General features: G+C 40.3%; 1 protein-coding gene across 1 annotated transcript in view; it reads right to left on the bottom strand.

Moving 5' to 3' along the window:
* Positions 1 to 12,652: 12,652 nt before the first annotated feature.
* Positions 12,653 to 27,566, bottom strand: part of KCTD18 (potassium channel tetramerization domain containing 18) — a 37,178-nt gene continuing 22,264 nt past the window's right edge. The window contains exon 7 of the mRNA XM_082630715.1: positions 12,653 to 15,303. Within this exon, the coding sequence (XP_082486841.1) occupies positions 14,799 to 15,303 (505 nt within the window). The 3' untranslated portion in view covers positions 12,653 to 14,798. The remainder of the gene's footprint in view (positions 15,304 to 27,566) is intronic.

Genomic DNA, 27,566 nt, shown 5'->3' with positions numbered 1-27,566 from the left:
ATCCCAATCTCCCAATTCATCACACCACCCCCCACCGCCGCTTTCCCCCCTTGGTGTCCATACATTTGTTCTCTACTTCTGTGTCTCTATTTCTGCCCTGCACACCGGTTCATCTGTACCATTTTTCTAGGTTTAATAGGAATTTTAAATGTGAAGTCACATTCCAGGAAGGAAGGAAGGTTTGTTCGTTCAAATAAGAAAGGTAAATGTTCAGGACTGCAATCTCCGTTTATTCCATCTGAGGCCCTGGATTTATATTTTATAAGACAGGAGGACTTTGCACAAATTTTGTGTACCAAGATTTGGCTCACCACAGAAAAATGTCAGTTCAAATGTAACAGCTTTAAAGATGAGTCAAATGATTATTGCAACAGGAAAATGATGGGTTTGCCAGGTCAGGAGCACATCTGCCTTTGTCAGGGTGGACCCTCCACCCTCAACCTTGACGCACCCATTATGCTGTTCTTGGGGTTAAGAAAGCTCAGCCACATTCCTAAGCACGTAGCAAATGCTCCGGGTCACTGAAAAGAAACAAAAAAGAATGCTAAGAAATATTCAGACCTGTTTACATTTTTTTCCTAGATTTTTGCCTTTCTTGTAGACCCTGGGCATGTAAGCATTCACCAATGTGCATCTTTGAAATAGTCGTTTCAATATTTTAGTGCCAGTGTCAGTCCATTGAAATACTATATTACATATCTACATCTGTTCCAGTGGAATCATTGGTGTGATCCTAGAAATCTGGGTTGAATTTTGCCATTCTTTTAAGATATTTTAAACTTCTTAAAAAAAAAATCCATGGGCTATGGGCACTCTAATCTCTCTACTTAATGCACAGTACCTAGAAGAATAGATTCTTTTCTCTTAAACACTTCTCTAGTAGAGGTTAAACCATTTTGATACCTGTGAAGATTGAATAACTTCAAAACTCACCTACATTGTACAACCAAGGCTCCATCCATTAAAGGCAAAACCTCCCTGTTGGGTTCCCAATTACATTCCAAATTTACATTTCGTTTGAGAATCTCTACATACTCCAGCTCTGTGCCGCTGACCCTATTCTAGGGGTGCTGAGTACAGCAAGGCTCAGAAGGTTAAACATAAGTTGGTGCAAAATTCACCCTCAATAAAGGCCATACAAGAGTTTGTGGGGGGGTTTCCCTGGTGGCGCAGTGGTTGAGAGTCCGCCTGCCGATGCCGGGGACACGGGTTCGTGCCCCGGTCCGGGAAGATCCCACATGCCGCGGAGCAGCTGGGCCCGTGAGCCATGGCCGCTGAACCTGTGCATCCGGAGCCTGTGCTCTGCAACGGGAGAGGCCACAACAGTGAGAGGCCCGCATACCGTGGGGAAGAAATAAGAAACCCATACTATATCCAATTTAGAGCTCAGTTCAATTCTGCTGGCATCAGAAAACGAGATTTTAATTTAACATTCTTAGGGAAGCAACATCAAATGAAGTTAATGAGGTGAGTTAGCAGAGGAAAGCGACATGCAGATTTTTACTGAAGTAAGAGATTTGGGAATTCTGACTCTGAAAGCCTCAATCTCGATTTAACCATGAGAAGAGGGAATCCAAGGCCTGGACAGTTCTTTTCCCAGGGCAAGGCGGGGGTGGGGTGAGGTGAGGGGCGGGGAGAAGGGGGAACAACGGAGACAGCTAGGGAGATGCCTGAATTCAATAGTACCTTTGACTAAGCTTCCTCCTTCCCTCCATCCCTCCCTTTTGATGCTGTAACCTACGCTGTTTAGAGTGCCCTCTTGTGTCTGGAGATGGTAACATTTTCATTTCTCAGCAGACATTCTAGTGACAGCATCCATAAAATATGTAATGGCACTTTTTTTTTAACCACACTTGCTTCAGAGCATATACCTAAAATTCAGGCACAGGTGGGCTAGGATTCCACATTGCTCCCAGGTGCCAAAAAAAAGAAGCAAAGGAGAAAGAGTCACTCCAAAATTTCCTAAACAAACCATAAAATAGCAAAAGATACTAATAATAAATAATAATTATTCAACTGATTAATACATTGCTCTCGCATTTTCCTGAAAGTACTGAGCCATCTTAACTGATCTAATTTTGTGAGAAAAAATATGAAGAGTTGCTAGGCCCCAGGATTTCCCTTGTTAGCTCAAGAATTTGAGGCACAATTTTAATATTATTCATTGCAAACTGTTAAAAGGATTTTTTTTCATCCTTTTCCCAACAAACCTTTATAACTCCTAAAGAAGTTTTCTGTCTGTTCCTTGTTTCCAAGAACCAAGTCCCCAAGCCTTGGAGGCAGATCAGCCCAAACCAGAGCTTAATCTCATTACAGCCCCTCAGGCAAAGGAACTCCCATCTGTACCCAGTCATGCTGAGAAACACACAAGTTTCTCACAAATTGTTTTTGGTGATTGATTTTCAGAAGTCCCCTTGTTTGTGAACTCTACAGCTCAGAAGAGTTTTCAGTGTTACCACTAAGTTCAAGTTTCACAGGAGAAATTACAGCACACAGTTTTTAGAGAATACATAAATTCAGTGGCAAATTTATTTGCCTGAGAGAGTATGTAGATTCTGCCAAATATATATATATATATATATATATATATATTTCAGAACCATGACTGCAACCAGGACCAAAGACTCTTAACAGAAAATAAGTGTAAAAAAGCACTTTCTGGAGCAGTCCCACCCCCTGTGCCTAGAATGGAGCCCGCATTTCCGCAGAGCTGGAATTTCTGGCTCGGGGTCTCTTCCCTCCACCATCAATGAACTGCCCCGGAGCCCAAGGAGAGGACAGCCTCACTTAGGCTACTGGCTCTGGAGGGGCCTCAGCAGCGGAAGCCGTGACAGCCCTGGGGACCACAGGCCAGGCAGACAGCAGAAGCAAGAACTACAATCCTGCAGCCTGTGGAACAAAAACCACATTCACAGAAAGATAGACAAGATGAAAAGGCAGAGGGCTATGTACCAGATGAAGGAACAAGATAAAACCCCAGAAAAACAACTAAATGAAGTGGAGATAGGCAACCTTCCAGAAAAAGAATTCAGAATAATGATAGTGAAGATGATCCAGGACCTTGGAAAAAGAATGGAGGCAAAGACCGAGAAGATGCAAGAAATGTTTAACAAAGACCTAGAAGAATTAGAGAACAAACAAACAGAGATGAACAATACAATAACTGAAATGAAAACTACACTAGAAGGAATCAACAGCAGAATAACTGAGGCAGAAGAATGGATAAGTGACCTGGAAGACAGAATGGTGGAATTCACTGCCACGGAACAGAATAAAGAAAAAAGAATGAAAAGAAATTAAGACAGCCTAAGAGACCTGTGGGACAACATTAAACACCACAACATTCTCATTATAGGGGTCCCAGAAGGAGAAGAGAGAGAGAAAGGACCCAAGAAAATATTTGATGAGACTATAGTCGAAAACTTCCCTAACATGGGAAAGGAAGTAGCCACCCAAGTCCAGGAAGCACAGAGAGTCCCATACAGGATAAACCCAAGGAGAAACATGCTGAGACACATAGTAATCAAACTGGCAAAAATTAAAGACAAAGAAAAATTATTGAAAGCAGCCAGGGAAAACAACAAATAACATACAAGGGAACTCCCATAAGGTTAACAGCTGATTTCTCAGCAGAAACTCTACAAGCCAGAAGGGAGTGGAATGATATAATTAAAGGGATGAAAGGGAAGAACCTACAACCAAGATTACTCTACCCAGCAAGGATCTCATTCAGATTCAACGGAGAAATCAAAAGTTTTACAGACAAGCAAAAGCTAAGAGAATTCAGCACCACCAAACCAGCTCTACAACTAATGCTAAAGGAACTTCTCTAAGTGGGAAACACAAGAGAAGAAAAGGACCTACAAAAACAAACCCAAAACAATTAAGAAAATGGTAATAGGAACATACATATGGATAATTACCTTAAATGTGAATGGATTAAATGCTCCAACCAAAAGACACAGGCTTGCTGAATGGATACAAAAACAAGACCCATATATATGCTGTCTACAAGAGACCCACTTCAGACCTAGGGACACATACAGACTGAAAGTGAGGGGATGGAGAAAGATATTTGATGCAAATGGAAATCAAAAGAAAGCTGGAGTAGCAATACTCATAACAGATAAAATAGACTTTAAAATAAAGAATGCTACAAGAGACGAGGAAGGACACTACATAATGATCAAGGGATCAATCCAAGAAGAAGACATAACAATTATAAATATATATGCACCCAACATAGGAGCACCTCAATACATAAGGAAACTGCTAACACCTATAAAAGAGGAAATCGACAGTAACACAATAATAGTGGGAGATTTTAACACCTCACTTACACCAATGGACAGATCATCCAGACAGAAAATTAATAAGGAAACACAAGCTTTAAATGACAAAATAGACCAGATAGGTTTAATTGATATTTATAGGAAATTCGATCCAAAAAGAGCAGATTACGCTTTCTTCTCAAGTGCTCATGGAACATTCTCCAGGATAGATCACATCTTGGGTCACAAATCAAGCCTCAGTAAATTTAAGAAAATTGAAATCACATCAAGCATCTTTTCTGACCACAACTCTATGAGAATAGAAATCAATCACAGGGAAAAAAACATAAAAAACACAAACACATGGAGACTAAACAATACGTTACTAAATAACCAAGGGATCACTGAAAAAATCAAAGAGGAAATCAAAAACTACCTAGAGACAAATGACAATGAAAACACGATGGTCCAAAACCTATGGGATGCAGCAAAAGCAGTTCTAAGAAGGAAGTTTATAGCAATACAAGCCTACTCAAGAAACAAGAAAAGTCTCAAATAAACAATCTAACCTTACACCTAAAGGAACTAGAGAAAGAAGAACAAACAAAACCCAAAGTTAGTAGAAGGAAAGAAATCATAAAGATCAGAGCAGAAATAAATAAAATAGAAACAAAGAAAACAATAGCAAAGATCAATAAAACTAAAAGCTGGTTCTTTGAGAAGATAAACAAAATTGATAAACCATTTGCCAGACTCATCAAGAAAAAGAGGGAGAGGAATCAAATCAATAAAATTAGAAATGAAAAAGGAGAAGTTATAACAGACACTGCAGAAATACAGAGCATCCTAAGAGACTACTACAAGCAACTCTATGCCAATAAAATGGACAACCTGGAAGAAATGGACAAATTCTTAGAAAGACTTAGAAATTCTTCCAAGACTGAACCAAGAAGAAATAGAAAATATGAACAGACCAATCACAAGTAATAAAACTGAAACTGTAATTTAAAATCTTCCAAAAAATAAAAGTCGAGGACCAGATGGCTTCACAGGTGAATTCTATCAAACATTTAGAGATAAGCTAACACCCATCCTTCTCAAACTCTTCCAAAAATTTGCAGAGGAAGGAACACTCCCAAACTCTTTCTATGAGGCCACCATCACCCTGATACCAAAACCAGACAAAGATATGACAAAAAAAAGAAAATTACAGACCAATATCACTGATGAATATAGATGTAAAAATCCTCAACAAAAATACTAGCAAACAGAGTCCAACAACACATTAAAAGGATCATACACCATGACCAAGTGGGATTGATCCCAGGGATGCAAGGATTCTTCAATATATGCAAATCAATCAATGTGATACACCATATTAACAAACTGAAGAATAAAAACCATATGATCATCTCAATAGATGCAGAAAAAGCTTTTGACAAAATTTAACACCCATTTACGATAAAAACTATCCAGAAAGTGGGCATAGAGGGAACCTACCTCAACATAATAAAGGCCATATATGACAGACCCACAGCAAACATCATTCTAAATGGTGAAAAACTGAAAGCGTTTCCTCTAAGATCAGGAACAAGACAAGGATGTTCACACTCACCACTATTATTCAACATAGTTTTGGAAATCCTAGCCATGGCAATCAGAGAAGAAAAAGAAATAAAAGGAATACAAATTGGAAAAGAAGAAGTAAAATTGTCACTGTTTGCAGATGACATGATACTATACATAGAGGATCCTAAAGATGCCACCAGAAAACTACTAGAGCTAATCAATGAATTTGGTAAAGTTACAGGATATGAAATTAATGCACAGAAATCTCTTGCATTCCTATACACTAATGATGAAAAATCTGAAAGAGAAATTAAGGAAACACTCCCATTTACCAATGAAACAAAAAGAATAAAATACCTAGGAATAAACCTACCTAGGGAGACAAAAGACCTGTATGCAGAAAACTATAAGACACTGATGAAAGAAATTAAAGATGATACCAACAAATGGAGAGATACACCATGTTCTTGGATTGGAAGAATCAATATTGTGAAAATGACTATACTACCCAAAGCAATCTACAGATTCAAGGCAATCCCTATCAAATTACCAATGGCATTTTTTACAGAACTAGAACAAAATATCTTAAAATTTGTATGGAGAAACAAAAGACCCCGAATAGCCAAAGTGGTCTTGAGGGAAAAAAACGGAGCTGGAGGAATCAGACTCTCTGACTTCAGACTATACTACAAAGCTACAGTCATCAAGACAATATGGTATTGGCACAAAAACAGAAATATAGATCAATGGAACAGGATAGAAAGCCCAGAGATAAACCCATGCACCTATGGTCAACTCATCTATGACAAAGGAGGCAAGGATATAAAATGGAGAAAAGACAGTCTCTTCAATAAGTGGTTTTGGGAAAACTGGACAGCTACATGTAAAAGAATGAAATTAGAACACTCTGTAACACCATACACAAAAATAAACTCAGAATGGATTAGAGATGTAAATGTAAGACTGGACACTATAAAACTCTTAGAGGAAAACATAGGAAGAACACTCTTTGACATAAATCACAGCAAGATCTTTTTTGATCCACCTCCTAGAGAAATGGAAATAAAAACAAAAATAAACAAAAGGGATCTAGTGAAACTTAAAAGCTTTTGCACAGCAAAGGAAACTACAAACAAGATGAAAAGACAACCCTCAGAATGAGAGAAAGTATTTGCAAATGAATCAACGGACAAAGAATTAATCTCCAAAATATATAAACAGCTCATGCAACTCAATATTAAAAAAGCAAACAACCCAAACCAAAAATGGCAGAAGACCTAAATAGACATTTCTCCAGAGAAGACATACAGATGGCCAAGAAGCACAAGAAACTAGCTGCTCAAAATCACTAATTATTAGAGAAATGCAAATCAAAACTACAATGAGGTATCACCTGACCCCAGTTAGAATGGGCTTCAACAGAAAATCTACAGACAACAAATACTGGAGAGGGTGTGGAGAAAAGGGAATCCTCTTGCACTGTTGGTGGGAATGTAAATTGATACAGCCACTATGGAGAACAATATGGAGGTTCCTTAAAAAACTAAAAATAGAATTACCATATTACCCAGCAATCCCACTACTGAGCATATACCCTGGGAAAACCATAATTCAAAAAGACACATGCACCCCAGTGTTCATTGCAGCACTATTTACAATAGCCAGGTCATGGAAGAAACCTAAGTGTCTATTGACAGATGAATGGATAAAGAAGATGTGGTACATATATACAATGCAATATTACTCAGCTATAACAAGGAACCAAATTGGGTCATTTGTTGAGACGTGGATGGATCTAGAGACTGTCATACAGAGTGAAGTAAGTCAGAAAGAGAAAAACAAATATCGTATATTAACGCATATATGGGGAACCTAGAAAAATGGTACAGATGAACCGGTTTGCAGGGCAGCAATTGAGACACAGATGTAGAGAAGAAACGTATGGACACCAAGGGGGGAAAGTGGTGGGGGAGGGTGGTGGTGGTGTGATGAATTGGGAGATTGGGATTGACATATATACACTAATATGTATAAAATAGGTAACTAATAAGAACATGCTGTATAAAAAAATTTTTGTTTTGCCAATAAAAAAAATAAATTCTTTTTCAGCTTCAAAAAACAAAAAAGCACTTCCTATCAAAACCAGAAAACTATTCTATTTTTTAACTTAAGTTTGAGTTAGATTTACCTATTCGTAGACTTTTGAGAGAACATACTTTTTGTAAATTATTGTCATCAAGCTGGCCAATAATGTCATTACCCCTCTGCTAATGCCTGACACACAGTAGGTACTCAGTAAATACAAGGAAGAGAGAGCAGCTATGAAAGAATGACCCCTAGTATTTCTCTAATACCCTTAGAAAATTCTGGACTCTAAGTGGCCCGTGCAAAATAATCCAGTACGTCAATTCTAGAGAAGGTGGGAAGAGAGCAGCAGCTAAAGTTCCGACCCTGGTGCAGACTGCCTGGATTCACAATGGGCCTCACCACCTGCTGGCTGTGTAAATGCGTTTCTAAACATCTCAATACCTCCGTTTCTCCATGGGTAAATGGGACAAATAACCATACCTACTTGGAAGGATTGTTACAAGGACTGAATAAGTTAATCTTTGCAAAGCACTTGGAGTAATGCCTGGTACTTTGTAGGGAGACAGCAACCACAGAGCAATGTGAGTGGAGACACTTTATAAATTTATATGGGGAAGCTTTATGGAGAGAGAAATGCATGTATATATGAAGTAATTATTAGTAAGGGGATTAGCTACTAAAGAAAACAGGAATAGCAGGTACTGGGATGGCTATTACTAGAGCTTGAGGCAAAGGAAAGGACAAGTTTGGGAGAACTCCCTGCCCCACCCACCCCTGCCCCCAAGGCTGAGACTCTGACCTTGTGAGGGAGGGTGACCCTGTGGCCCCAGTAGAGGCCAAGAAGCCCCCTGAAGTACTGGCAAGGGAGAAGCCCCACCCCCCAGGGCACTGGAGAACCGAGGAGCTTTCCCCGGAGGAGCTGGCTGACTCACCAGGGGGCCACCTGCAGGGGTGCCACGGAACCCACTGGGAATCCTGCTGGGGCGCCAGCAAAACTTGCCAGGAAGCTTCCTGCAGGCGTGTTGTTGAATTATCTGGGGAGCCAGCCAGGAGGCCCATGGGACAGGAAGCTGCTGCTGCTGAAACTTGGGCCCGTTGGGGTTCCCATATCCCAGCCAAGCACTCGTTGCAGGAGCAAGAACACAGGGACACTCATGGAACCAGGAAAAAGCCCCCTCCTGCTGCAGTGTCCCTGCAGTGACAAAGCCAGCTGGCTAAAGGGAAGTGCTTAGGGGGGTCCAGCTCCAGGATCACAGCAGGGCAGTGAAGAGTAGATTTGGAACCAAGAAGCAAAGAGTTGATACCTGGCATACCCTTAGAAAGCACTAGAACAGTATTTGATAAATAAATCTAAAACAAATAAACAGTATTTGATAAATAGCTATGAGGCACACAAATTTTCTAAGTCCTGGCTAGCTCATCTCTGGGAGGAATGTCAAGTTCCTATAAGAAGGGGCCTAAAATAGTGCTTAAAGGCCTGGACTCGATTAAGATGACATACACGTGAATCCTGCCCTTGCCTCATACTAGATGCAAGGCAGCTTACCAAACCCCTCTGTGCTTCAGTTTCTCCATCTGAAAAATGGGGATAATAATATACCTACATTATAGGGTTGCTGTATTAAATAAGTTAACATATAAAGGGCTTAGAAGGGTACATCTTAGTTTTTATTAGATAGTTGCTTGGTTAGAACAGCAAACAAAAATATTTCTAATATTATACCAAAACCAGAAATGTAAGTGAGAGCTAACAGGATCGAATTCTTTAATTGGCAGGCCTGAGACATCCTTTAGTATCATCCTCCCCCTCAATTCCCAGGGTTCCACTCCTGCCTGTGACTGACAGCTCTAATGTTCTCTTACTCATCCACAACCCCCAATTAGGAGAAATAGTTACCAGTATTTTGCTCAGGTTAAGTCACCCAGCTAATGCAATGGTTCTCAACTGGGGGTAACCAATTTTGTGTCCACCCCCCAACTCCAGGAGACATTTGGAAAAGTCTGGAGACATTTTGATTATCACAACTGGGGCAGGGATGCTGCTCAATATCCTACAGTGCACAGTACAGTCGTCCTCAATAAAGAATTATCCAGTCCAAAATGCCAATAGTGTCACAGTTGAAAAACCCTGATCTGGAGGGTCCAGGGGCTTTGGAGAAAGAAAACAGAAACGGTGGATGAGCAGAGACATTGTGCCTTGTTCCTCCAGTTACGCTGGGTTCCTGGTTGGTTCAGCCTATGTCATGAAATCCAGACTGTCTGGCCCACAGCTGGAGTCTAAATATACAATTTCTGATGTCCTTGGGCTATTCATGTCATCTACATAGAAGCTGGGTTTCCACATCTTCCAAACCAAGAAATTAGGGCATAAGTTCTTGAAAGAGCTGCTATTGAAGCAGAATGTCCAAATTTTTAAGAAATCTTGGCAGAAGGAAGCAATATTTGTCTTTTTCCAACTTTAGCAAACCTTTCCAACTTTTTCCAATCTCTTGCTTTCCATAAAGTGCTGTTTAAAACAAGTTTCTCTTCTAAGCTTCAGGCCCTCAGATTCATTCCTGTAGCTGAGCACAATTTTACTAAGGTAATGAAGGTTTTAGGGTAAAAGAAAGTATGAGAAACAACATTGTAAAATGAAAAGTTGTTAAATAAACAAGTAGGACAGAATATTGACTGACAGTTACTGTAAAATTATGTCTTAGCCACAGCTTACATCAGGAAGTGTCTAGCCAGCAAATATGAAATGTGTATGGGCTGTCTGAGGCAACATATGTGAACAAAGAAAAATTAGCTTTTCTGTAACAATATAAACCATGTGTAGCTCATGAGGCTGACAGGACTATAAGTGAAAACGGTTCTTTGGCTGCTCCACCAACCAAATTCCGTGGATATGAAATTCTGAAAACAGCTGGAAACCAATCTTTCTTTTCTGTTAGTTATTCAGGATGTTTCCTTTTCTGGCTGTACTACATGCTTGAAATCCTGCATTTGATTTCATCTGAGTGAAAACTGCAGCCCTCGACAAAGAATCACTCATCCACTCCTCACTGGCTGAGGAATTCAGCAACTTGTTGACAGTTTCCAAGGGAGAGTTTCAGCATATGGGAAAATGACAGTATTTTCCATAATTAAAAAGTTCCTGGTTAACTTAGGAATACACATATGTAAATCATTTAAAAATATTTTTCATTTGCTATAGTAAAAGCTCTTTCCCTTCATTTTATTAAGTGCATATTTTCTACTTAGTTTCTAACCAACATCCTACCAAACAGATTAAAGCTGTTCAAAGGGATTGCAGGTATAAATAAGGCAATCCTTTATAAGGCACCTCATACTCATATGTTAGCATTTTTCCCTTTACTGAACAATTTACTACCACAAGTTTTTGTGCACATTCAAAATGCTATTTAAATAAAAATTCTTCTATGAACAATTTCTCAGGAAAAGCCAAATACGCTTGTACATTAATTCCTTCTTTAGAAATCAAAGTATAGTTGATAATAATTACACTGTATTTAACCATAGATTGGGAAGTGAATCAACAACTTTTTCAATGTTAGCACTCGCTAAGGAAGCAATAGGATTCCATCTGTGAATGAAAAAGAAATTGCATCAGCAAGTCTAGCAGGGGCAGTAAAGCAGGAGGAGAGGGGCCAGACTGCTTTTTTCCTTTCTCAGAAGTCAGGCAGTATCTGTCTGACCTCTCTGGGGTCTCATGAGCCATGTCTCTGAATTACTTTAAACAACTTGACAAGTTATATAACTGTTACTGTCATTACTAATGGTAATTGTGGTCATTAGCAACCATCACCAAATTAAGGGATTTCCGCCAGCATCTCCTTTGTTCTGACAGGATAAATTTTCCAAGGTCGGAAATCAGTTTCTGCGCCCCCAAAGACCATACCAGATACAGTTTATAAAATAATTGGGGGAGGGGGCGTTGCCCTGTCAGCAATTTACCGGAGGCCTACTGTGTACCAGGCATTGCAAGTACAGAGGTGGCAGTCACTCTCTAGTAGAAGTCAGACATGTCATCCTAACACCATAATACCTTCCTGTTCAAAAACTTTAAATATTAAACAAATCCACCATTTGACATCTACTTCCTCCCTCTGGCTTTTCCTTTGATCAGTGCTGCTGTGGCATTCTGTGAAATTAGATTACGTGGCTAAAATGTGTGTGTGGAGGGGGGATCATTACTGTACAGCCTTTACGTTACTGAACCTCATTTTCTCGATCTCTAAAGGACTGGAAAAGACTACTTTCATTATGTTGTTCTGAAACTAAAAAGCAAACTGAACACAGTGAAATAAAATATATGAAAATACTTCATAAACTAACATAAAGCAATATTGAAACAAAAACTTATTATTTAAAAATACAAATGAAACAAATCCTTCAGTAGATTCCTACTGCCAGCCTTAGCCTCTCCACCTTATAATTAACCAGTTTTAATCAGGGCAAACCGGTTTTCAACACAGATTGCCTGGAAGGGCATAGTCAATTATCTTTTTTAATATGAGCAATACCTAAATACTCTACTTACCATTCAGGATTTCTTTTTTTTTTTTTTTTTTTTTTGCAGTATGCAGGTCTCTCACTGTTGTGGCCTCTCCCGCTGCGGAGCACAGGCTCCGGACGCGCAGGCCCCATGAGTGGCCATGGCTCATGGGCCCAGCCTCTCCGCGGCATGTGGGATCCTCCCGGACCGGGGCACGAACCCGTGTCCCCCGCATCGGCAGGCAGACTCTCAACCACTGCGCCACCAGGGAAGCCCACCATTCAGGATTTCTGTTGCGTCCTCTGATCCAACAACTGCACAAACCTACTTTTCCAAAGTAATGACACTGAATCACTGTTTATAAAGCATGCTTTCCTTTTAAAAAATTTTTATTTTCCAGGAAGACCAATGGGTTATGATGAGTTACCAACTCTTATGTTTACAGAGTCTGGTATTAGGAAAAATGTGTCTTCATGCGAAATGAACCTAATCCCCAGGGAACCACACCCAAATAGAGTAATGTTCAAGTTACTGGAGCATTCTGAAGTTGATTTTGACTCCTGATACCCATAAGGGATGGTTTGTCCCTTTCCACCTCAGCTGAACCATGGCCCAATAGTTATTCCAAAAACTCTCCTCTTATAAAAGCCAAATGTGCTCAATAGACGTCCCTTAAACTACTTGATGCAAAGAAATGCAGGCTGTTGACTGAATCAACCATGATTAACCTTCAACATGTTTCCTTTCCAGACAAATGTTTATTATGTGTAAAATACACGTCTATTAGTATAAAATTTTCTTACATGAATCAGCAATTCAAAATGTTGTAGATCAAGCAATACCAATAATATCCTAAACGGAAGTTCTCAAAACTCACTATGGTCTTTAATTTTCAGAAGACCTGGATTCTATGTAATAGTATTTTTCAAGGTGACTGAATATTTTATATATTCCCCAGGGGAATATCATTCATGAATCTTTAGTTTTAAATATTCACTTTTTCTAGCCAAATAAACCACTTATTTTAAAAAGGCTGGTGGTATTTGGATAGCTATCCAAAATCGGTTTAACGATTTCATACATTAACTAGACAAGAAAGCAATTTTGTGAGCTGTAATAGGTAACCTATATAAACGAACAAGCTTTCAAACTACTAAAGGGCTCCAAGGCTTAAAAATAAGTACAGTCACAGAAAAATGTCACTTTTTACAGAAAGGTTTTTTCTATTTTATAAAAAGTAATGTTTTGAGTATATTTACTTTACTCTTTTAAACCAGTACAAGTACAATGATAAGCACTGAGTAAAAAGTACCCTGCTTTATGAACTTATTTTTAACACACTGACGGCATACTGCTCACTGAAGACAGAAACATGTGATCCAATTATAAAACATAACATGTACGTGTAAACACATACAACTGAATAGTTGTGAAAAAATAGAAGATTAATCAAAATTCTCTGTTTTAAAATATTAAATTCAAGTTATGTGGAAATTTTATGCATAAAAAATCATACTGTATAATCAGAATAACTCTTTAATGGTCATTTCTGAAAAAAATATTAACTTTAGTTAAAAAGTTAAACTTTTCTCTTCAAAGTACTTTCAAAACTTCACTATTCAAATGAAAAATAAAATATTTTAACAATTAATTACATGACATGTTATATAGTTCTTATTCCAAGAAATCTTCTTGCAAGGTATAACTAAATCTGCTAACGGAAAAGAGTAAGAAAAGCCAATCTAGGAAAGAAAATTGTTCCATTAAGTGAAAGTCAAAGTGTGATCTCAAATTATTATCTTTTTTTCCCCCTCCCCATCATTTCTTTTCATGTTACCTTTTGAGACTGAGAGTGCCCTGCAGGGAGTTCACCTTGATCTACATTTTCTCTCAAATCTCCTCCCATCTGGGCCACAGCACAGGGAAGCACTAATATCACCCTCTCTATTTCACCAGACTGAAAGCTAAGCCCAAACCTCACTCCTATCCCTGGGCTGCAATGAGTAACATTAAATAAGTGCCTAAAATCTATAATTATTTCAGCAACAAAGTGGACTTGCTAGGGATGATTTTGCTCTACTGTTTTGTTGCCTTAATACCAATTAAACATTAAAAAAAAAAAAAGCCCACACACATTAAAAAACCTGAAATTAAAACCATCCCTAGACAAATAATTTAAACGTTGGGAAAATGAGAAGTATAGGCCCAACCACTTATAGTCTCCCTCCTCCATTCCTACTTCACACAATTCACCCTAAATAGAAAGAAACAAGTTTTCATCCCAACTGCATCAGGAAACAGTGCCGCTTATTTGTATTAAACGGGTTGTAAGCTCGGAGAGGCAAACGGGACACCCTGAGTCCCCGTTTCCATCAATCGGTCTGGCCCTGCCCGTTCTCAGTCTGCGCGCCCAGGGCGCTGGGGGCGTCAGGGGTCGGCTCTGGGGGCCCCGCCGGCCTGGCCGCGGTGCAGGCGGGCGGGGAAGGCCCCGCAGCGCACAAGGGAGTCCGCTTCAGTTTTATCACTCGGTGCGGGGTGGCCTTTTTGTCGGAGAGCAGAACCTTAGCTGGAGGTGGGTGCATGGCCCCGTTCTCAGCACCCTCGGTCCCGTGGGCGGCCTGATGCCCGGGCAGGCCTGTGCCCACCGGGGACGGGGCTTTCGACGGTGCAGAGCGCTGAGCTGCCGTTCCTCCTGCATCCGGGTTCACGGATGCCCGGGACCAGGGCTGCGGGGCACTGGCCGGAGGCACCCTGACGGAAGCCGAGTTCTTGACTTTAATTTGGGTGCTGGTGGAAGGCCCCAAAAATCGGACTGGCTTAGGACCAGTCTTACAGTTCACGCCTTCTTCTTCCTCCTCATTGGGCACTAGCAGTCGCCTGTAAATAGAGAAGCAGGTTCTTGTCAACCAGCTGGTCCTGTAAACCAGCATTTACAGGTTTAGTAACTAAGGAAAACGTCTCCAAAGTCTACCTTCAGGGTGAATAAAAAGGTTTTCATCAAGAATTTGAGCCAAGAGGTATCAACCTACCTCATCTCTCATCTCCCACCAAGGTCAATAAGTAAATTAGCAAGTTTACAAAAGATTGTTTCAACTGGAATACACTCTTTCAAACTCACACATAATGTTAATACCAGCAAGTTAAAATTTGGAGTGTTACACTGGAATTACACAACACATTACTCAGTTCTCACAAATTCTGATGTGATCCAGAGGATAACCAGGAGTATCCCAAGTTGTTTTTCCCAGAATAGCAGTTTCAAGAGATTTACTGAGGAAAAAAGGGTTTCACAAATAAACTTGAGAAATGCTACTGCATATTTTATTCTCCCCCTAAAGCTTTAAATTCTTTATTAACAAATTAAAGATTCTATAGTAAAGACACCTATTTAGCTTTGTTGAATCCATGTTTCCCAATCATTCTGTAATGCACTTTGGCACCCAGTAAAATTAGCATGCTATGGAACACATTTTGGGAACTGCTAGAATAGTCGAACTCATGGTACAGTTAGATGTATTTTGAATTTGAAAAGTATTGGACAAACCTTCAAAGATTCCTCAGCTGAGCTGCCATTCACTATAAAAAGCCTGAAGTGGAAACATTGTTTTACCTTATTTTATTTTTTATTCATTTTGTTTAAACTAAAACAAACAAACAAAAAACAGTTCACCCATTTCTCCCACTGCCCCCCCCCACCTCTGGCAAATACCAATCAGTTCCCTGTTTTTTTGCTTTGGATTTTGTTTGCTTGTTTGTTGTTTGTTTTTAAGATTCCACATAAAAGACAGCTCATATGGTATTTGTCTTTCTCTGTCTGACTTACTTCACTTAGCATAATATCCTCAAGGTCCATTTGTTGCAAATATATATATATATACACACACATACCACAATTTCTTTATACCATCATCCATCAATGGACACTTAGGTTGTTTTTATATCTTGGCTATTGTAAATAATGCTTCAGTGAACATGGGGATACATATATCTTTATGAGTAGTGTTTTTGCTTTCTTTGGATAGACACCCAGAAGTAGAATTGCTGGATCATATGTTAGTCCTACTTAGACTTTTTTGAAGAACTTTTACATTATTTTCCATAGTGGCTACACCAATTTACATTCCCACTAACAGTGCACAACGGTTCCTTTTTTTCCACATCCTTGCCAACATTTATTTCCTGTCTTATTGATGACAGCCATTCTAACAAGCATGAGGTGATATCTCATTGTGGTTTTGATTTGCATTTCCCTGATGATTAATGATGTTGAGCATCTTTTCATGTACCCATTGGTCATCTATATGTCTTCTTTGGAAAAATGTTTATTCAGATCTTCTGTCCATTTTTGAATCAGATTGTTTGTTTTTCTGCTATTGAGCTGTATGAGTTCTTTATATATTTTGGATATTAGCCCCTTATCAGATATATGATTTGCAAATATTTTCTACCATCCAGTAGTTTGCCTTTTCATTTTGTTGATGGTTTCCTTTGCTGTGCAGAAGCTTTTTTAGTTTGATGTAGTCCCACTTGTTTATTTTTGCTTCTGTTGCTTTTCATGTCAGATTAAAAGATCATCACTAAGACCTATGTCAAGGAGCTTACCACCTATTTTTTCTTCTAGGAGTTTTATGGCTTACATTCAAGGCTTTAATCCATTTTGAGTTAATTTTTGTGTAGTATGGTGTAAGATAGTGGTCCAGTTTCATTCTTTTGCATGTGGATATCCAATTTTCCCAACACCGTTTATTGAAGACACCTTTCTCCATCGTATATTTTTGGCTCCTGTGCTGTAAATCAGTTGGCCTGTATGTATGGGTTTATTTCTTTTTTTTTTTTTTTTTTTTTTTATAACAAATTTAATCAGTTATACATATACATATGTTTCCATAACCCCTCCCTTTTGCGTCTCCCTCCCACCCTCCCTATCCCACCCCTCCAGGCGGTCACAAAGTACCGAGCTGACCTCCCTGTGCTATGCGGCTGCTTCCCACTAGCTATCTACCTCACGTTTGGTAGTGTATATATGTCCATGCCGCTCTTTCACTTTGTCACAGCTTACCCTTCCCCCTCCCCATATCCTCAAGTCCATTCTCTAGTAGGTCTGTGTCTTTATTCCTGTCTTACCCCTATGTTCTTCATGACATTTTTTTTTTCTTAAAGTCCATATATATGTGTTAGCATACAGTATTTGTCTTTCTCTTTCTGACTTACTTCACTCTGTATGACAGACTCTAGGTCTATCCACCTCATTACAAATAGCTCAATTTCATTTCTTTTTATGGCTGAGTAATATTCCACTGTATATATGTGCCACATCTTCTTTATCCATTCATCCGATGATGGACACTTAGGTTGTTTCCATCTCCGGGCTATTGTAAATAGGGCTGCTATGAACATTTTGGTACATGTCTCTTTTTGAATTATGGTTTTCTCAGGGTATATGCCCAGTAGTGGGATTGCTGGGTCATATGGTAGTTCTATTTGTAGTTTTTTAAGGAACCTCCATACCGTTCTCCATAGCGGCTGTACCAATTCACATTCCCACCAGCAGTGCAAGAGTGTTCCCTTTTTTCCACACCCTCTCCAGCATTTATTGTTTCTAGATTTTTTGATGATGGCCATTCTGACTGGTGTGAGATGATATCTCATTGTAGTTTTGATTTGCATTTCTCTAATGAGTAAAGATGTTGAGCATCCTTTCATGTGTTTCTTGGCAGTCTGTATATCTTCTGTGGAGAAATGTCTATTTAGGTCTTCTGCCCATTTTTGGATTGGGTTGTTTGTTTTTTTTGTTATTGAGCTGCATGAGCTGCTTATAAATTTTGGAGATTAATCCTTTGTCAGTTGCTTCATTTGCAAATATTTTCTCCCATTCTGAGGGTTGTCTTTTGGTCTTGTTTATGGTTTCCTTTGCTGTGCAAAAGCTTTTAAGTTTCATTAGGTCCCATGTGTTTATTTTTGTCTTTATTTCCATTTCTCTAGGAGGTGGGTCCAAAAGGATCTTGCTGTGATTTATGTCATAGAGTGTTCTGCCTATGTTTTCCTCTAAGAGTTTGATAGTGTCTGGCCTTACATTTAGGTCTTTAATCCATTTTGAGCTTATTTTTGTGTATGGTGTTAGGGAGTGATCTAATCTCATACTTTTACATGTCCCTATCCAGTTTTCCCAGCACCACTTATTGAAGAGACTGTCCTTTCTCCACTGTACATTCCTGCCTCCTTTATCAAAGATAAGGTGACCGTATGTCCGTGGGTTTAACTCTGGGCTTTCTATCCTGTTCCATTGATCTATCTTTCTGTTTTTGTGCCAGTACCATACTGTCTTGATTACTGTAGCTTTGTAGTATAGTCTGAAGTCAGGGAGCCTGATTCCTCCAGCTCCATTTTTCGTTCTCAAGATTGCTTTGGCTATTCGGGGTCTTTTGTGTTTCCATACAAATTGTGAAATTTTTTGTTCTAGTTCTGTGAAAAATGCCAGTGGTAGTTTGATAGGGATTGCATTGAACCTGTAGATTGCTTTGGGTAGTAGAGTCATTTTCACAATGTTGATTCTTCCAATCCAAGAACATGGTACATCTCTCCATCTATTTGTATCATCTTTAATTTCTTTCATCAGTGTCTTATAATTTTCTGCATACAGGTCTTTTGTCTCCTTAGGTAGGTTTATTCCTAGATATTTTATTCTTTTTGTTGCAATGGTAAATGGGAGTGTTTCCTTGATTTCACTTTCAGATTTTTCATCATCAGTATATAGGAATGCCAGAGATTTCTGTGCATTAATTTTGTATCCTGCAACTTTACCAAATTCATTGATTAACTCTAGTAGTTTTCTGGTAGCATCTTTAGGATTCTCTATGTATAGTATCATGTCATCTGCAAACAGTGACAGCTTTACTTCTTCTTTTCCAATTTGGATTCCTTTTATTTCCTTTTCTTCTCTGATTGCTGTGGCTAAAACTTCCAAAACTAGGTTGAATAAGAGTGGTGAAAGTGGGCAACCTTGTCTAGTTCCTGATCTTAGTGGAAATGGTTTCAGTTTTTCACCATTGAGGACGATGCTGGCTGTGGGTTTGTCATATATGGCCTTTATTATGTTGAGGAAAGTTCCCTCTATGCCTACTTTCTGCAGGGTTTTTATCATAAATGGGTGTTGAATTTTGTCGAAAGCTTTCTCTGCATCTATTGAGATGATCATATGGTTTTTCTCCTTCAATTTGTTAATATGGTGTATCACGTTGATTGATTTGCGTATATTGAAGAATCCTTGCATTCCTGGAATAAACCCCACTTGATCATGGTGTATGATCCTTTTAATGTGCTGTTGGATTCTGTTTGCTAGTATTTTGTTGAGGATTTTTGCATCTATGTTCATCAGTGATATTGGCCTGTAGTTTTCTTTCTTTGTGACATCCTTGCCTGGTTTTGGTATCAAGGTGATGGTGGCCTCGTAGAATGAGTTTGGGAGTGTTCCTCCCTCTGCTATATTTTGGAAGAGTTTCAGAAGGATAGGTGTTAGCTCTTCTCTAAATGCTTGATAGAATTCGCCTGTGAAGCCATCTGGTCCTGGGCTTTTGTTTGTTGGAAGATTTTTTATCACAGTTTCAATTTCAGTGCTTGTGATTGGTCTGTTCATATTTTCTATTTCTTCCTGATTCAGTCTTGGCACGTTGTGCATTTCTAAGAATTTGTCCATTTCTTCCAGGTTGTCCATTTTATTGGCATAGAGTTGCTTATAGTAATCTCTCATGATCTTTTGTATTTCTGTAGTGTCAGTTGTTACTTCTCCTTTTTCATTTCTAATTCTATTGATTTGAGTGTTCTCCCTTTTTTTCTTGATGAGTCTGGCTAATGGTTTATCAATTTTGTTTATCTTCTCAAAGAACCAGCTTTTAGTTTTATTGATCTTTGCTATCGTTTCCTTCATTTCTTTTTCATTTATTTCTGATCTGATTTTTATGATTTCTTTCCTTCTGCTAACTTTGGGATGTTTTTGTTCTTCTTTCTCTAATTGCTTTAGGTGCAAGGTTAGGTTGTTTATTCGAGATGTTTCCTGTTTCTTAAGGTGGGATTGTATTGCTATAAACTTCCCTCTTAGAACTGCTTTTGCTGCATCCCATAGGTTTTGGGTCGTCGTGTCTCCATTGTCATTTGTTTCTAGGTATTTTTTAATTTCCTCTTTGATTTCTTCAGTGATCACTTCGTTATTAAGTAGTGTATTGTTTAGCCTCCATGTGTTTGTATTTTTTACAGCTCTTTTCCTGTAATTGATATCTAGTCTCATAGCATTGTGGTCGGAAAAGATACTTGATACAATTTCAATTTTCTTAAATTTACCAAGGCTTGATTTGTGACCCAAGATATGATCTATCCTGGAGAATGTTCCATGAGCACTTGAGAAAAATGTGTATTCTGTTGTTTTTGGATGGAATGTCCTATAAATATCAATTAAGTCCATCTTGTTTAATGTATCATTTAAAGCTTGTGTTTCCTTATTTATTTTCATTTTGGATGATCTGTCCATTGGTGAAAGTGGGGTGTTAAAGTCCCCTACTATGATTGTGTTACTGTCGATTTCTCCTTTTATGGCTGTTAGTATTTGCCTTATGTATTGAGGTGCTCCTATGTTGGGTGCATAAATATTTACAATTGTTATATCTTCTTCTTGGATCGATCCCTTGATCATTATGTAGTGTCCTTCTTTGTCTCTTCTAGTAGTCCTTATTTTAAAGTCTATTTTGTCTGATATGAGAATTGCTACTCCAGCTTTCTTTTGGTTTCCATTTGCATGGAATATCTTTTTCCATCCCCTTACTTTCAGTCTGTATGTGTCTCTAGGTCTGAAGTGGGTCTCTTGTAGACAGCATATAGATGGGTCTTGTTTTTGTATCCATTCAGCCACTCTGTGTCTTTTGGTGGGAGCATTTAGTCCATTTACATTTAAGGTAATTATCGATATGTATGTTCCTATTCCCATTTTCTTAATTGTTTTGGGTTCATTATTGTAGGTATATTCCTTCTGTTGTGTTTCTTGCCTAGAGAAGTTCCTTTAGCATTTGTTGTAAAGCTGGTTTGGTGGTGCTGAACTCTCTCAGCTTTTGCTTGTCTGTAAACGTTTTAATTTCTCCATCAAATCTGAATGAGATCCTTGCTGGGTAGAGTAATCTTGGTTGCAGGTTTTTCTCCTTCATCACTTTAAGTATGTCCTGCCACTCCCTTCTGGCTTGTAGAGTTTCTGCTGAGAGATCAGCTGTTATCCTGATGGGGATTCCCTTGTGTGTTATTTGTTGTTTTTGCCTTGCTGCTTTTAATATGATTTCTTTGTGTTTAATTTTTGACAGTTTGATTAATATGTGTCTTGGCGTATTTCTCCTTGGATTTATTCTGTATGGGACTCTCTGTGCCTCCTGGACTTGATTAACTATTTCCTTTCCCATATTAGGGAAGTTTTCAACTATAATCTCTTCAAATATTTTCTCAGTCCCTTTCTTTTTCTCTTCTTCTTCTGGAACCCCTATAATTCGAATGTTGGTGCGTTTAATGTTGTCCCAGAGGTCTCTGAGACTGTCCTCTGTTCTTTTCATTCTTTTTTCTTTATTTTGCTCTGCAGCAGTTATTTCCACTATTTTATCTTCCACCTCACTTATCCGTTCTTCTGCCTCAGTTATTCTGCTATTGATCCCATCTAGAGTATTTTTTATTTCATTTATTGTGTTTTTAATCGATGCTTGATTCATCTTTAGTTCTTCTAGGTCCTTGTTAACTGTTTCTTGCATTTTGTCTATTCTATTTCCAAGATTTTGGATCTGGGAAATAGAATCTTGGATCATCTTTACCATCATTATTCTGAATTCTTTTTCAGGTAGAGTGCCTATTACCTCTTCATTTGTTAGGTCTGGTGGGTTTTTATCTTGCTCCTTCTCCTGCTGTGTGTTTTTCTGTCTTCTCATTTTGCTTATGTTACTGTGTTTGGGGTCTCCTTTTTGCAGGCTGCAGGTTCGTAGTTCCTGTTGTTTTTGGTGTCTGTCCCCAGTGGCTAAGGTTGGTTTAGTGGGTTGTGTAGGCTTCCTGGTGGAGGGGACTAGTGCCTGTGTTCTGGTGGATGAGGCTGGATCTTGTCTTTCTGGTGGGCAGGTCCACGTCTGGTGGTGTGTTTTGGGGTGTCTGTGGACTTTTTATGATTTTAGGCCACCTCTCTGCTAATGGGTGGCGTTGTGTTCCTGTCTTGCTAGTTGTTTGGCTCAGGGTGTCCAGCACTGTAGCCTGCTGGTCGTTGAGTGAAGCTGGGTGCTGGTGATGAGATGGAGATCTCTGGAAGATTTTCGCCGTTTGATATTATGTGGAGCTGGGAGGTCTCTTGTGGACCAGTGTCCTGAAGTTGGCTCTCCCACCTCAGAGGCACAGCACTGACTCCGGGCTCCTCAATTTGGGATGATGTGTTGTCTATTCATGTATTCCACAGATGCAGGATACATCAAGTTGATTGTGGAGCTTTAATCCGCTGCTTCTGAGGCTGCTGGGAGAGGTTTCCCTTTCTCTTCTTTGTTCTCACAGCTCCTGGGTCTCAGCTTTGGATTTGGCCCCGCCTCTGCGTGTAGGTAGCCGGAGGGTGTCTGCTCTTCCTTCAGATAGGACAGGGTTAAAGGAGCAGCCTCTTCGGGGACTCTGGCTCACTCAGGCCGGGAGGGAGGGAGGGGCAGGGAGTGCGGGGCGAGCCTGCAGCGGCAGAGGTCGGCGTGACGTTGCACCAGCCCGAGGCGCGCCGTGCGTTCTCCCAGGGAAGCCGCCCCTGGATCCCGGGACCCCGGCAGTGGCGGGCTGCACAGGCTCCCGGAAGGGCGGTGTGGGCAGTGACCTGCGCTCGCACACAGGCTTCTTGGCGGCGGCAGCAGCAGCCCCAGCGTCCCACGCCCGTCACTGGGCTCCGCGCTTTCAGTCGCGACTCGCGCCCGTCTGTGGAGCCCCTTTAAGCAGCGCTCTTAATCCCCTCTCCTCGCGCACCAGGAAACCAAGAGGGAAGAAAAAGTCTCTTGCCTCTTCGGCAGCTCCAGAGTTTTCACGGACTCCCTCCCGGCTAGCTGTGGCACATTAGCCCCCTTCAGGCTGAGTTCTCGCCGCCAGCCCCAGTCCTCTCCCCGCGCTCTGACCGAAGCCCGAGCCTCAGCTTCCAGCGCTGCGCGCCCCGGCGGGCGAGCAGACAAGCCTCTCGGGCTGGTGAGTGCCGCTCGGCACCGATCCTCTGTGTGCGGATCTCTCCGCTTTGCCCTACCCAGGTATGTGGGGAGTTTCTTGCCTTTTGGGAGGTCTGGGGTCTTCTGCCAGCGTTCAGTAGGTGTTCTGTAGGAGTTGTTCCACGTGTAGCTGTATTTCTGGTGTATCCGTGGGGAGGAAGGTGATCTCCGCGTCTTACTCTTCCGCCATCTTACCCGGAAGTCCCATGTATGGGTTTATTTCTGATCTCTCTCTTCTGTTCCACTGATCTGTGTGTCTGTTTTTATGCCAATTCCATACCATTTAAATTACTATAGCTTTGTAATATAGTTTGAAATCAGGGAGCATGATGCCTTAAGCTTTGTTCTTCTTTCTCAAGATTGCTTTGGCTATTTAGGGTCTTTTGTGGCTCCATACATATTTTAGGATTGTTCGTCCTACTTCTGTGAACAACGTCATTGGAATTTTGATAGGGATCGCACTGAATCTGTATATTGCTTTGGGGAAAACAGGCATTTTAATAATATTAATTCTTCCAATTCATGAATAGGGACTATCTTCCCATTTATTTGTGTCTTCTTCAATTGCTTTCATTAACATCTTACAGTTTTCAACATACAGGTTTTTTATTATCTCCTTGGTTAAATTTATTCCTAGGCATTTTATTCTTTTTGATGCAACCATAAACTGGATTTTCTTAATTCCTCTTTCTAATAGTTCATTACTAGCATATAGAAAGGCAACAGAATTTTGTGTATGGATTTTGTTTATTAGTTCTAACAGTTTTTTGATGGAGTATTTAGGGTTTTCTATATATAATATCATGTCATCTGCAAAGAGTGACAGTTTTACTTCTTCCTTTCCAATATGGATATTTTTAATTTACTTTTCTTGCCTAATTGCTCTGGCTGGGACTTCCAATACTATGTTTAGTAAAAGTAGTGAGAACGGGGGTCCTTATTTTGTTCCTGATCTTAGAGGAAATGCTTTGAGCTTCTCACCACTGAGTATGTTTGCTGTAGGCTTGTCATATAAGGCTTTATTATGTTGAGGTACATCCTCACTATACCTGCTCTGTTAAGAATTTTTATCAAAAATGGATGCTGAATTTTGTCAAATACCTTTTCTGCGTCTATTGAGATGATCATATGATTTCTGATATGATATAAAAACCATTTGATAGATTGTTTCCAGTTCAAGATGACAATATAGGAAGATACTGAACTCACCTCCTCCAATGGACACACTGAGTTTACAGTTATATATGGAACAATTTCCTCTTAAATAAAACCTAAAGGCCGGCTGAGTGACAACTACATATTGAGCAAATGAGAAGAAAACAACATTGAAGCAGGTAGGAGAAGCTGGAACACAATCTTGCCATAAACCCGTCCCCCAATGCAGTAATCCGCAACCAGGAAGAAAGTCAAAACCTGCATCTTCTCCCTGAGGAGGGAAAGATTCAAACCCCACATCAGGCTCCCCAGTTTTTAAGACATGCACTTGAGAGATGAGCCCCTAAAACATTTAACTTTGAAAATCAACAGGGTTCAAGTCCTGAGGCCCACAAGACTATAGCAATCTGATAAACAGCTCTTCAAGGGTCCACATGCTCAGATTCACCCACCCCAGGGCCCAGTTCAAAGGCGGCCAATTGCACCCAGACTTAAATAGTAAAGTAGCTCACCTGCTGACAGAAAAGTGCTGGCCTGAGGGGCAGGTGTCTAATTTAATACACACATCTAGAAGCCCGCTGGAACACTCTCTGGGAATGAAGACTAGCAGGTACCATCTTCATGCTCTCCCTTTGCTGTGCTCCAGAGCACCAGTATTTCCTGGAAGAGAGCTTTTACACTCGTCTGGAACCCTCACTTTTTATGGCTCTTAGCCAGGGGACACCTCCTGATTGCCTGGCTCTGGAGGCCAGTGGAGCTTGCATTCCTGGTCCCATGGGACTGTAACAATTGGTGTTACCCAGAGAGGAGCTCATAGCCTTGTCTGGTACCCCAATTTTTGAAAATGCTGCCAAGAGACACCTCTACATTGCATGGCTCTGGTGGCCAGTAGGGCTTATGCTTGTGGGTCCCACAGGACTGTAACCAATGGAGAAAGAGTTCTTAAACAGCCATCACCCCAGGACACAACAAGAGGCAACAGACCCAGAAGCTCAGTCTTTCCGTGAAGGAGGTCTGTTAGCTGATCATCATGACTGCAGCCTGAGGGGCAGACTTCTAATTAAACATGCATCTAGGGGCTGACTATAATCTTTCACAGAGACCTCGTAGGGTGGGTGCTATCTTCGCACCCACCTTCTGCCACACTCCAAAGTGCCAGTGTCTCCTGAAGGGGAAATTTACATGCATCTGGTGCCCTGGTTTTTGTATTTGCCACCCACAGCATGCCCCTTGATCCCTTGATCCCCTGGCTCTGGTGGCTGGTGGGGCTTGCATTCCTGAGTCCCATGGGACTGTGGCAATCAGAGAGATGGTTCCTGGCGGGCTAACATCTACAGGACACTGCACAGACAACAGACTGAGGAACATCCCCCAGTCTTTCTGCAAAGGAGGCCTTTTTGCTTGTCCTAGTGCTTTGGCCTGAGGGGCAGGCCTCAGGTTTGGCACATATGTATTGCCAAACAGAGCTGCTCTCAAGGAACATAGGCTGTGAATGCCATCTTGGTGCTCTCTCTCTCTGCCTTGCTCCAGCTCCTCAGAATCTTTCTGAAAAGAGCTTATACACTCAGCTGGAACCCCGATTTTTGCAGGTGCCACCAAGGGGGCATCTTCAGATTGCCTGGCTCTGTTGGCCAGCAGAGCTTACACTTGCAGTCCCACAGGACTGTATATATTTGTAAAGCTCTAAAAGCTGCTGCCTGAGGGTCTGGCTTCCAAGCAGCCTCAATCTAGGTGATGAGATCCTCCCCTTTGGGACACTGACAGGTCTTGGCTCATCCTCAACCACTGGGAGCTATTAAAAATATAATAGGCTGCTTGGACAGTCGCAAAGGTTTGACAGTCAACTAAGAGCTGGGGCAGGGCCAAACAATAAGGTTCATCCTCTGCACAAGGCTACTCTTTCAAAACTGAGTGAGGTGGTTGTTTCATCTACTGTATAGAAACCAACACAGAGAGTCAAGTAAAATGAAGAAACTGAGGAATATGTTCCAAATGAAAGAACAAGATAAAATCTCAGGAAAAAACCTTAATTAAACAAAGATAAGTAATTTAGCTGAGAAGGAGTTCAATAATGGTCATAAAAATGCTCACCAAACTGGGGAGAAGAATGAATGGACACAGTGAGAACTTCAACAAAGAGATGAAAAATATAAGAAAGTACCAAATAGAAGTCACAGAACTGTAGAATACAATAACTGAACTGATAAACACACTAGAGGGGTTCAACAGCAGACCAGATGAAGCAGAAGAAAGGATCAGTCAACTCAAAGGCAGGGCAGTGGAATTCACCCAATCAGAGCAGGAATAAAGAAAAAGAATGGAAAAAAAGTGAAGATAATTTAAGGGACTTACGGGACAACATCAAATGGACTAACATTCACATTATAGGGCTCCCAGAAGAAGAGAGAGAGAAAGGAGAAGAAATCTTATTTGAATAAATAATAGCTGAAAACTATATAGCTGAGAAAGGAAAGAGACATCCAGATCCAGGAAGTCCAGAGAATTCCAAAAAAGATGAACCCAAAGAGACCCACACTAAGACACATTATAATTAAAATGTCAAAAGTGAAAGACAAGGAGAAAATCTTAAAAACAGCGAGAGAAAAATAACTTGTTATATACAAAGGAACCCCCATAAGACCATCAGGAGATTTTCAGCAGAAATTTTGCAGGCCAGAAAGGAGTGGCATGATATATTCAAAGTAGTAAAAGAAAAAAATCCAACCAAGAATACTCTACCCAACAAAATTACCATTC

This window comes from Mesoplodon mirus (genome assembly GCF_964341445.2).
Source record: "Mesoplodon mirus genome assembly, chromosome: 8".
NCBI lineage: Eukaryota > Metazoa > Chordata > Mammalia > Artiodactyla > Ziphiidae > Mesoplodon > Mesoplodon mirus.
The sequence above is the reverse complement of the archived record's forward strand: the minus strand, read 5'-3'. Positions and strand labels throughout refer to the sequence as shown.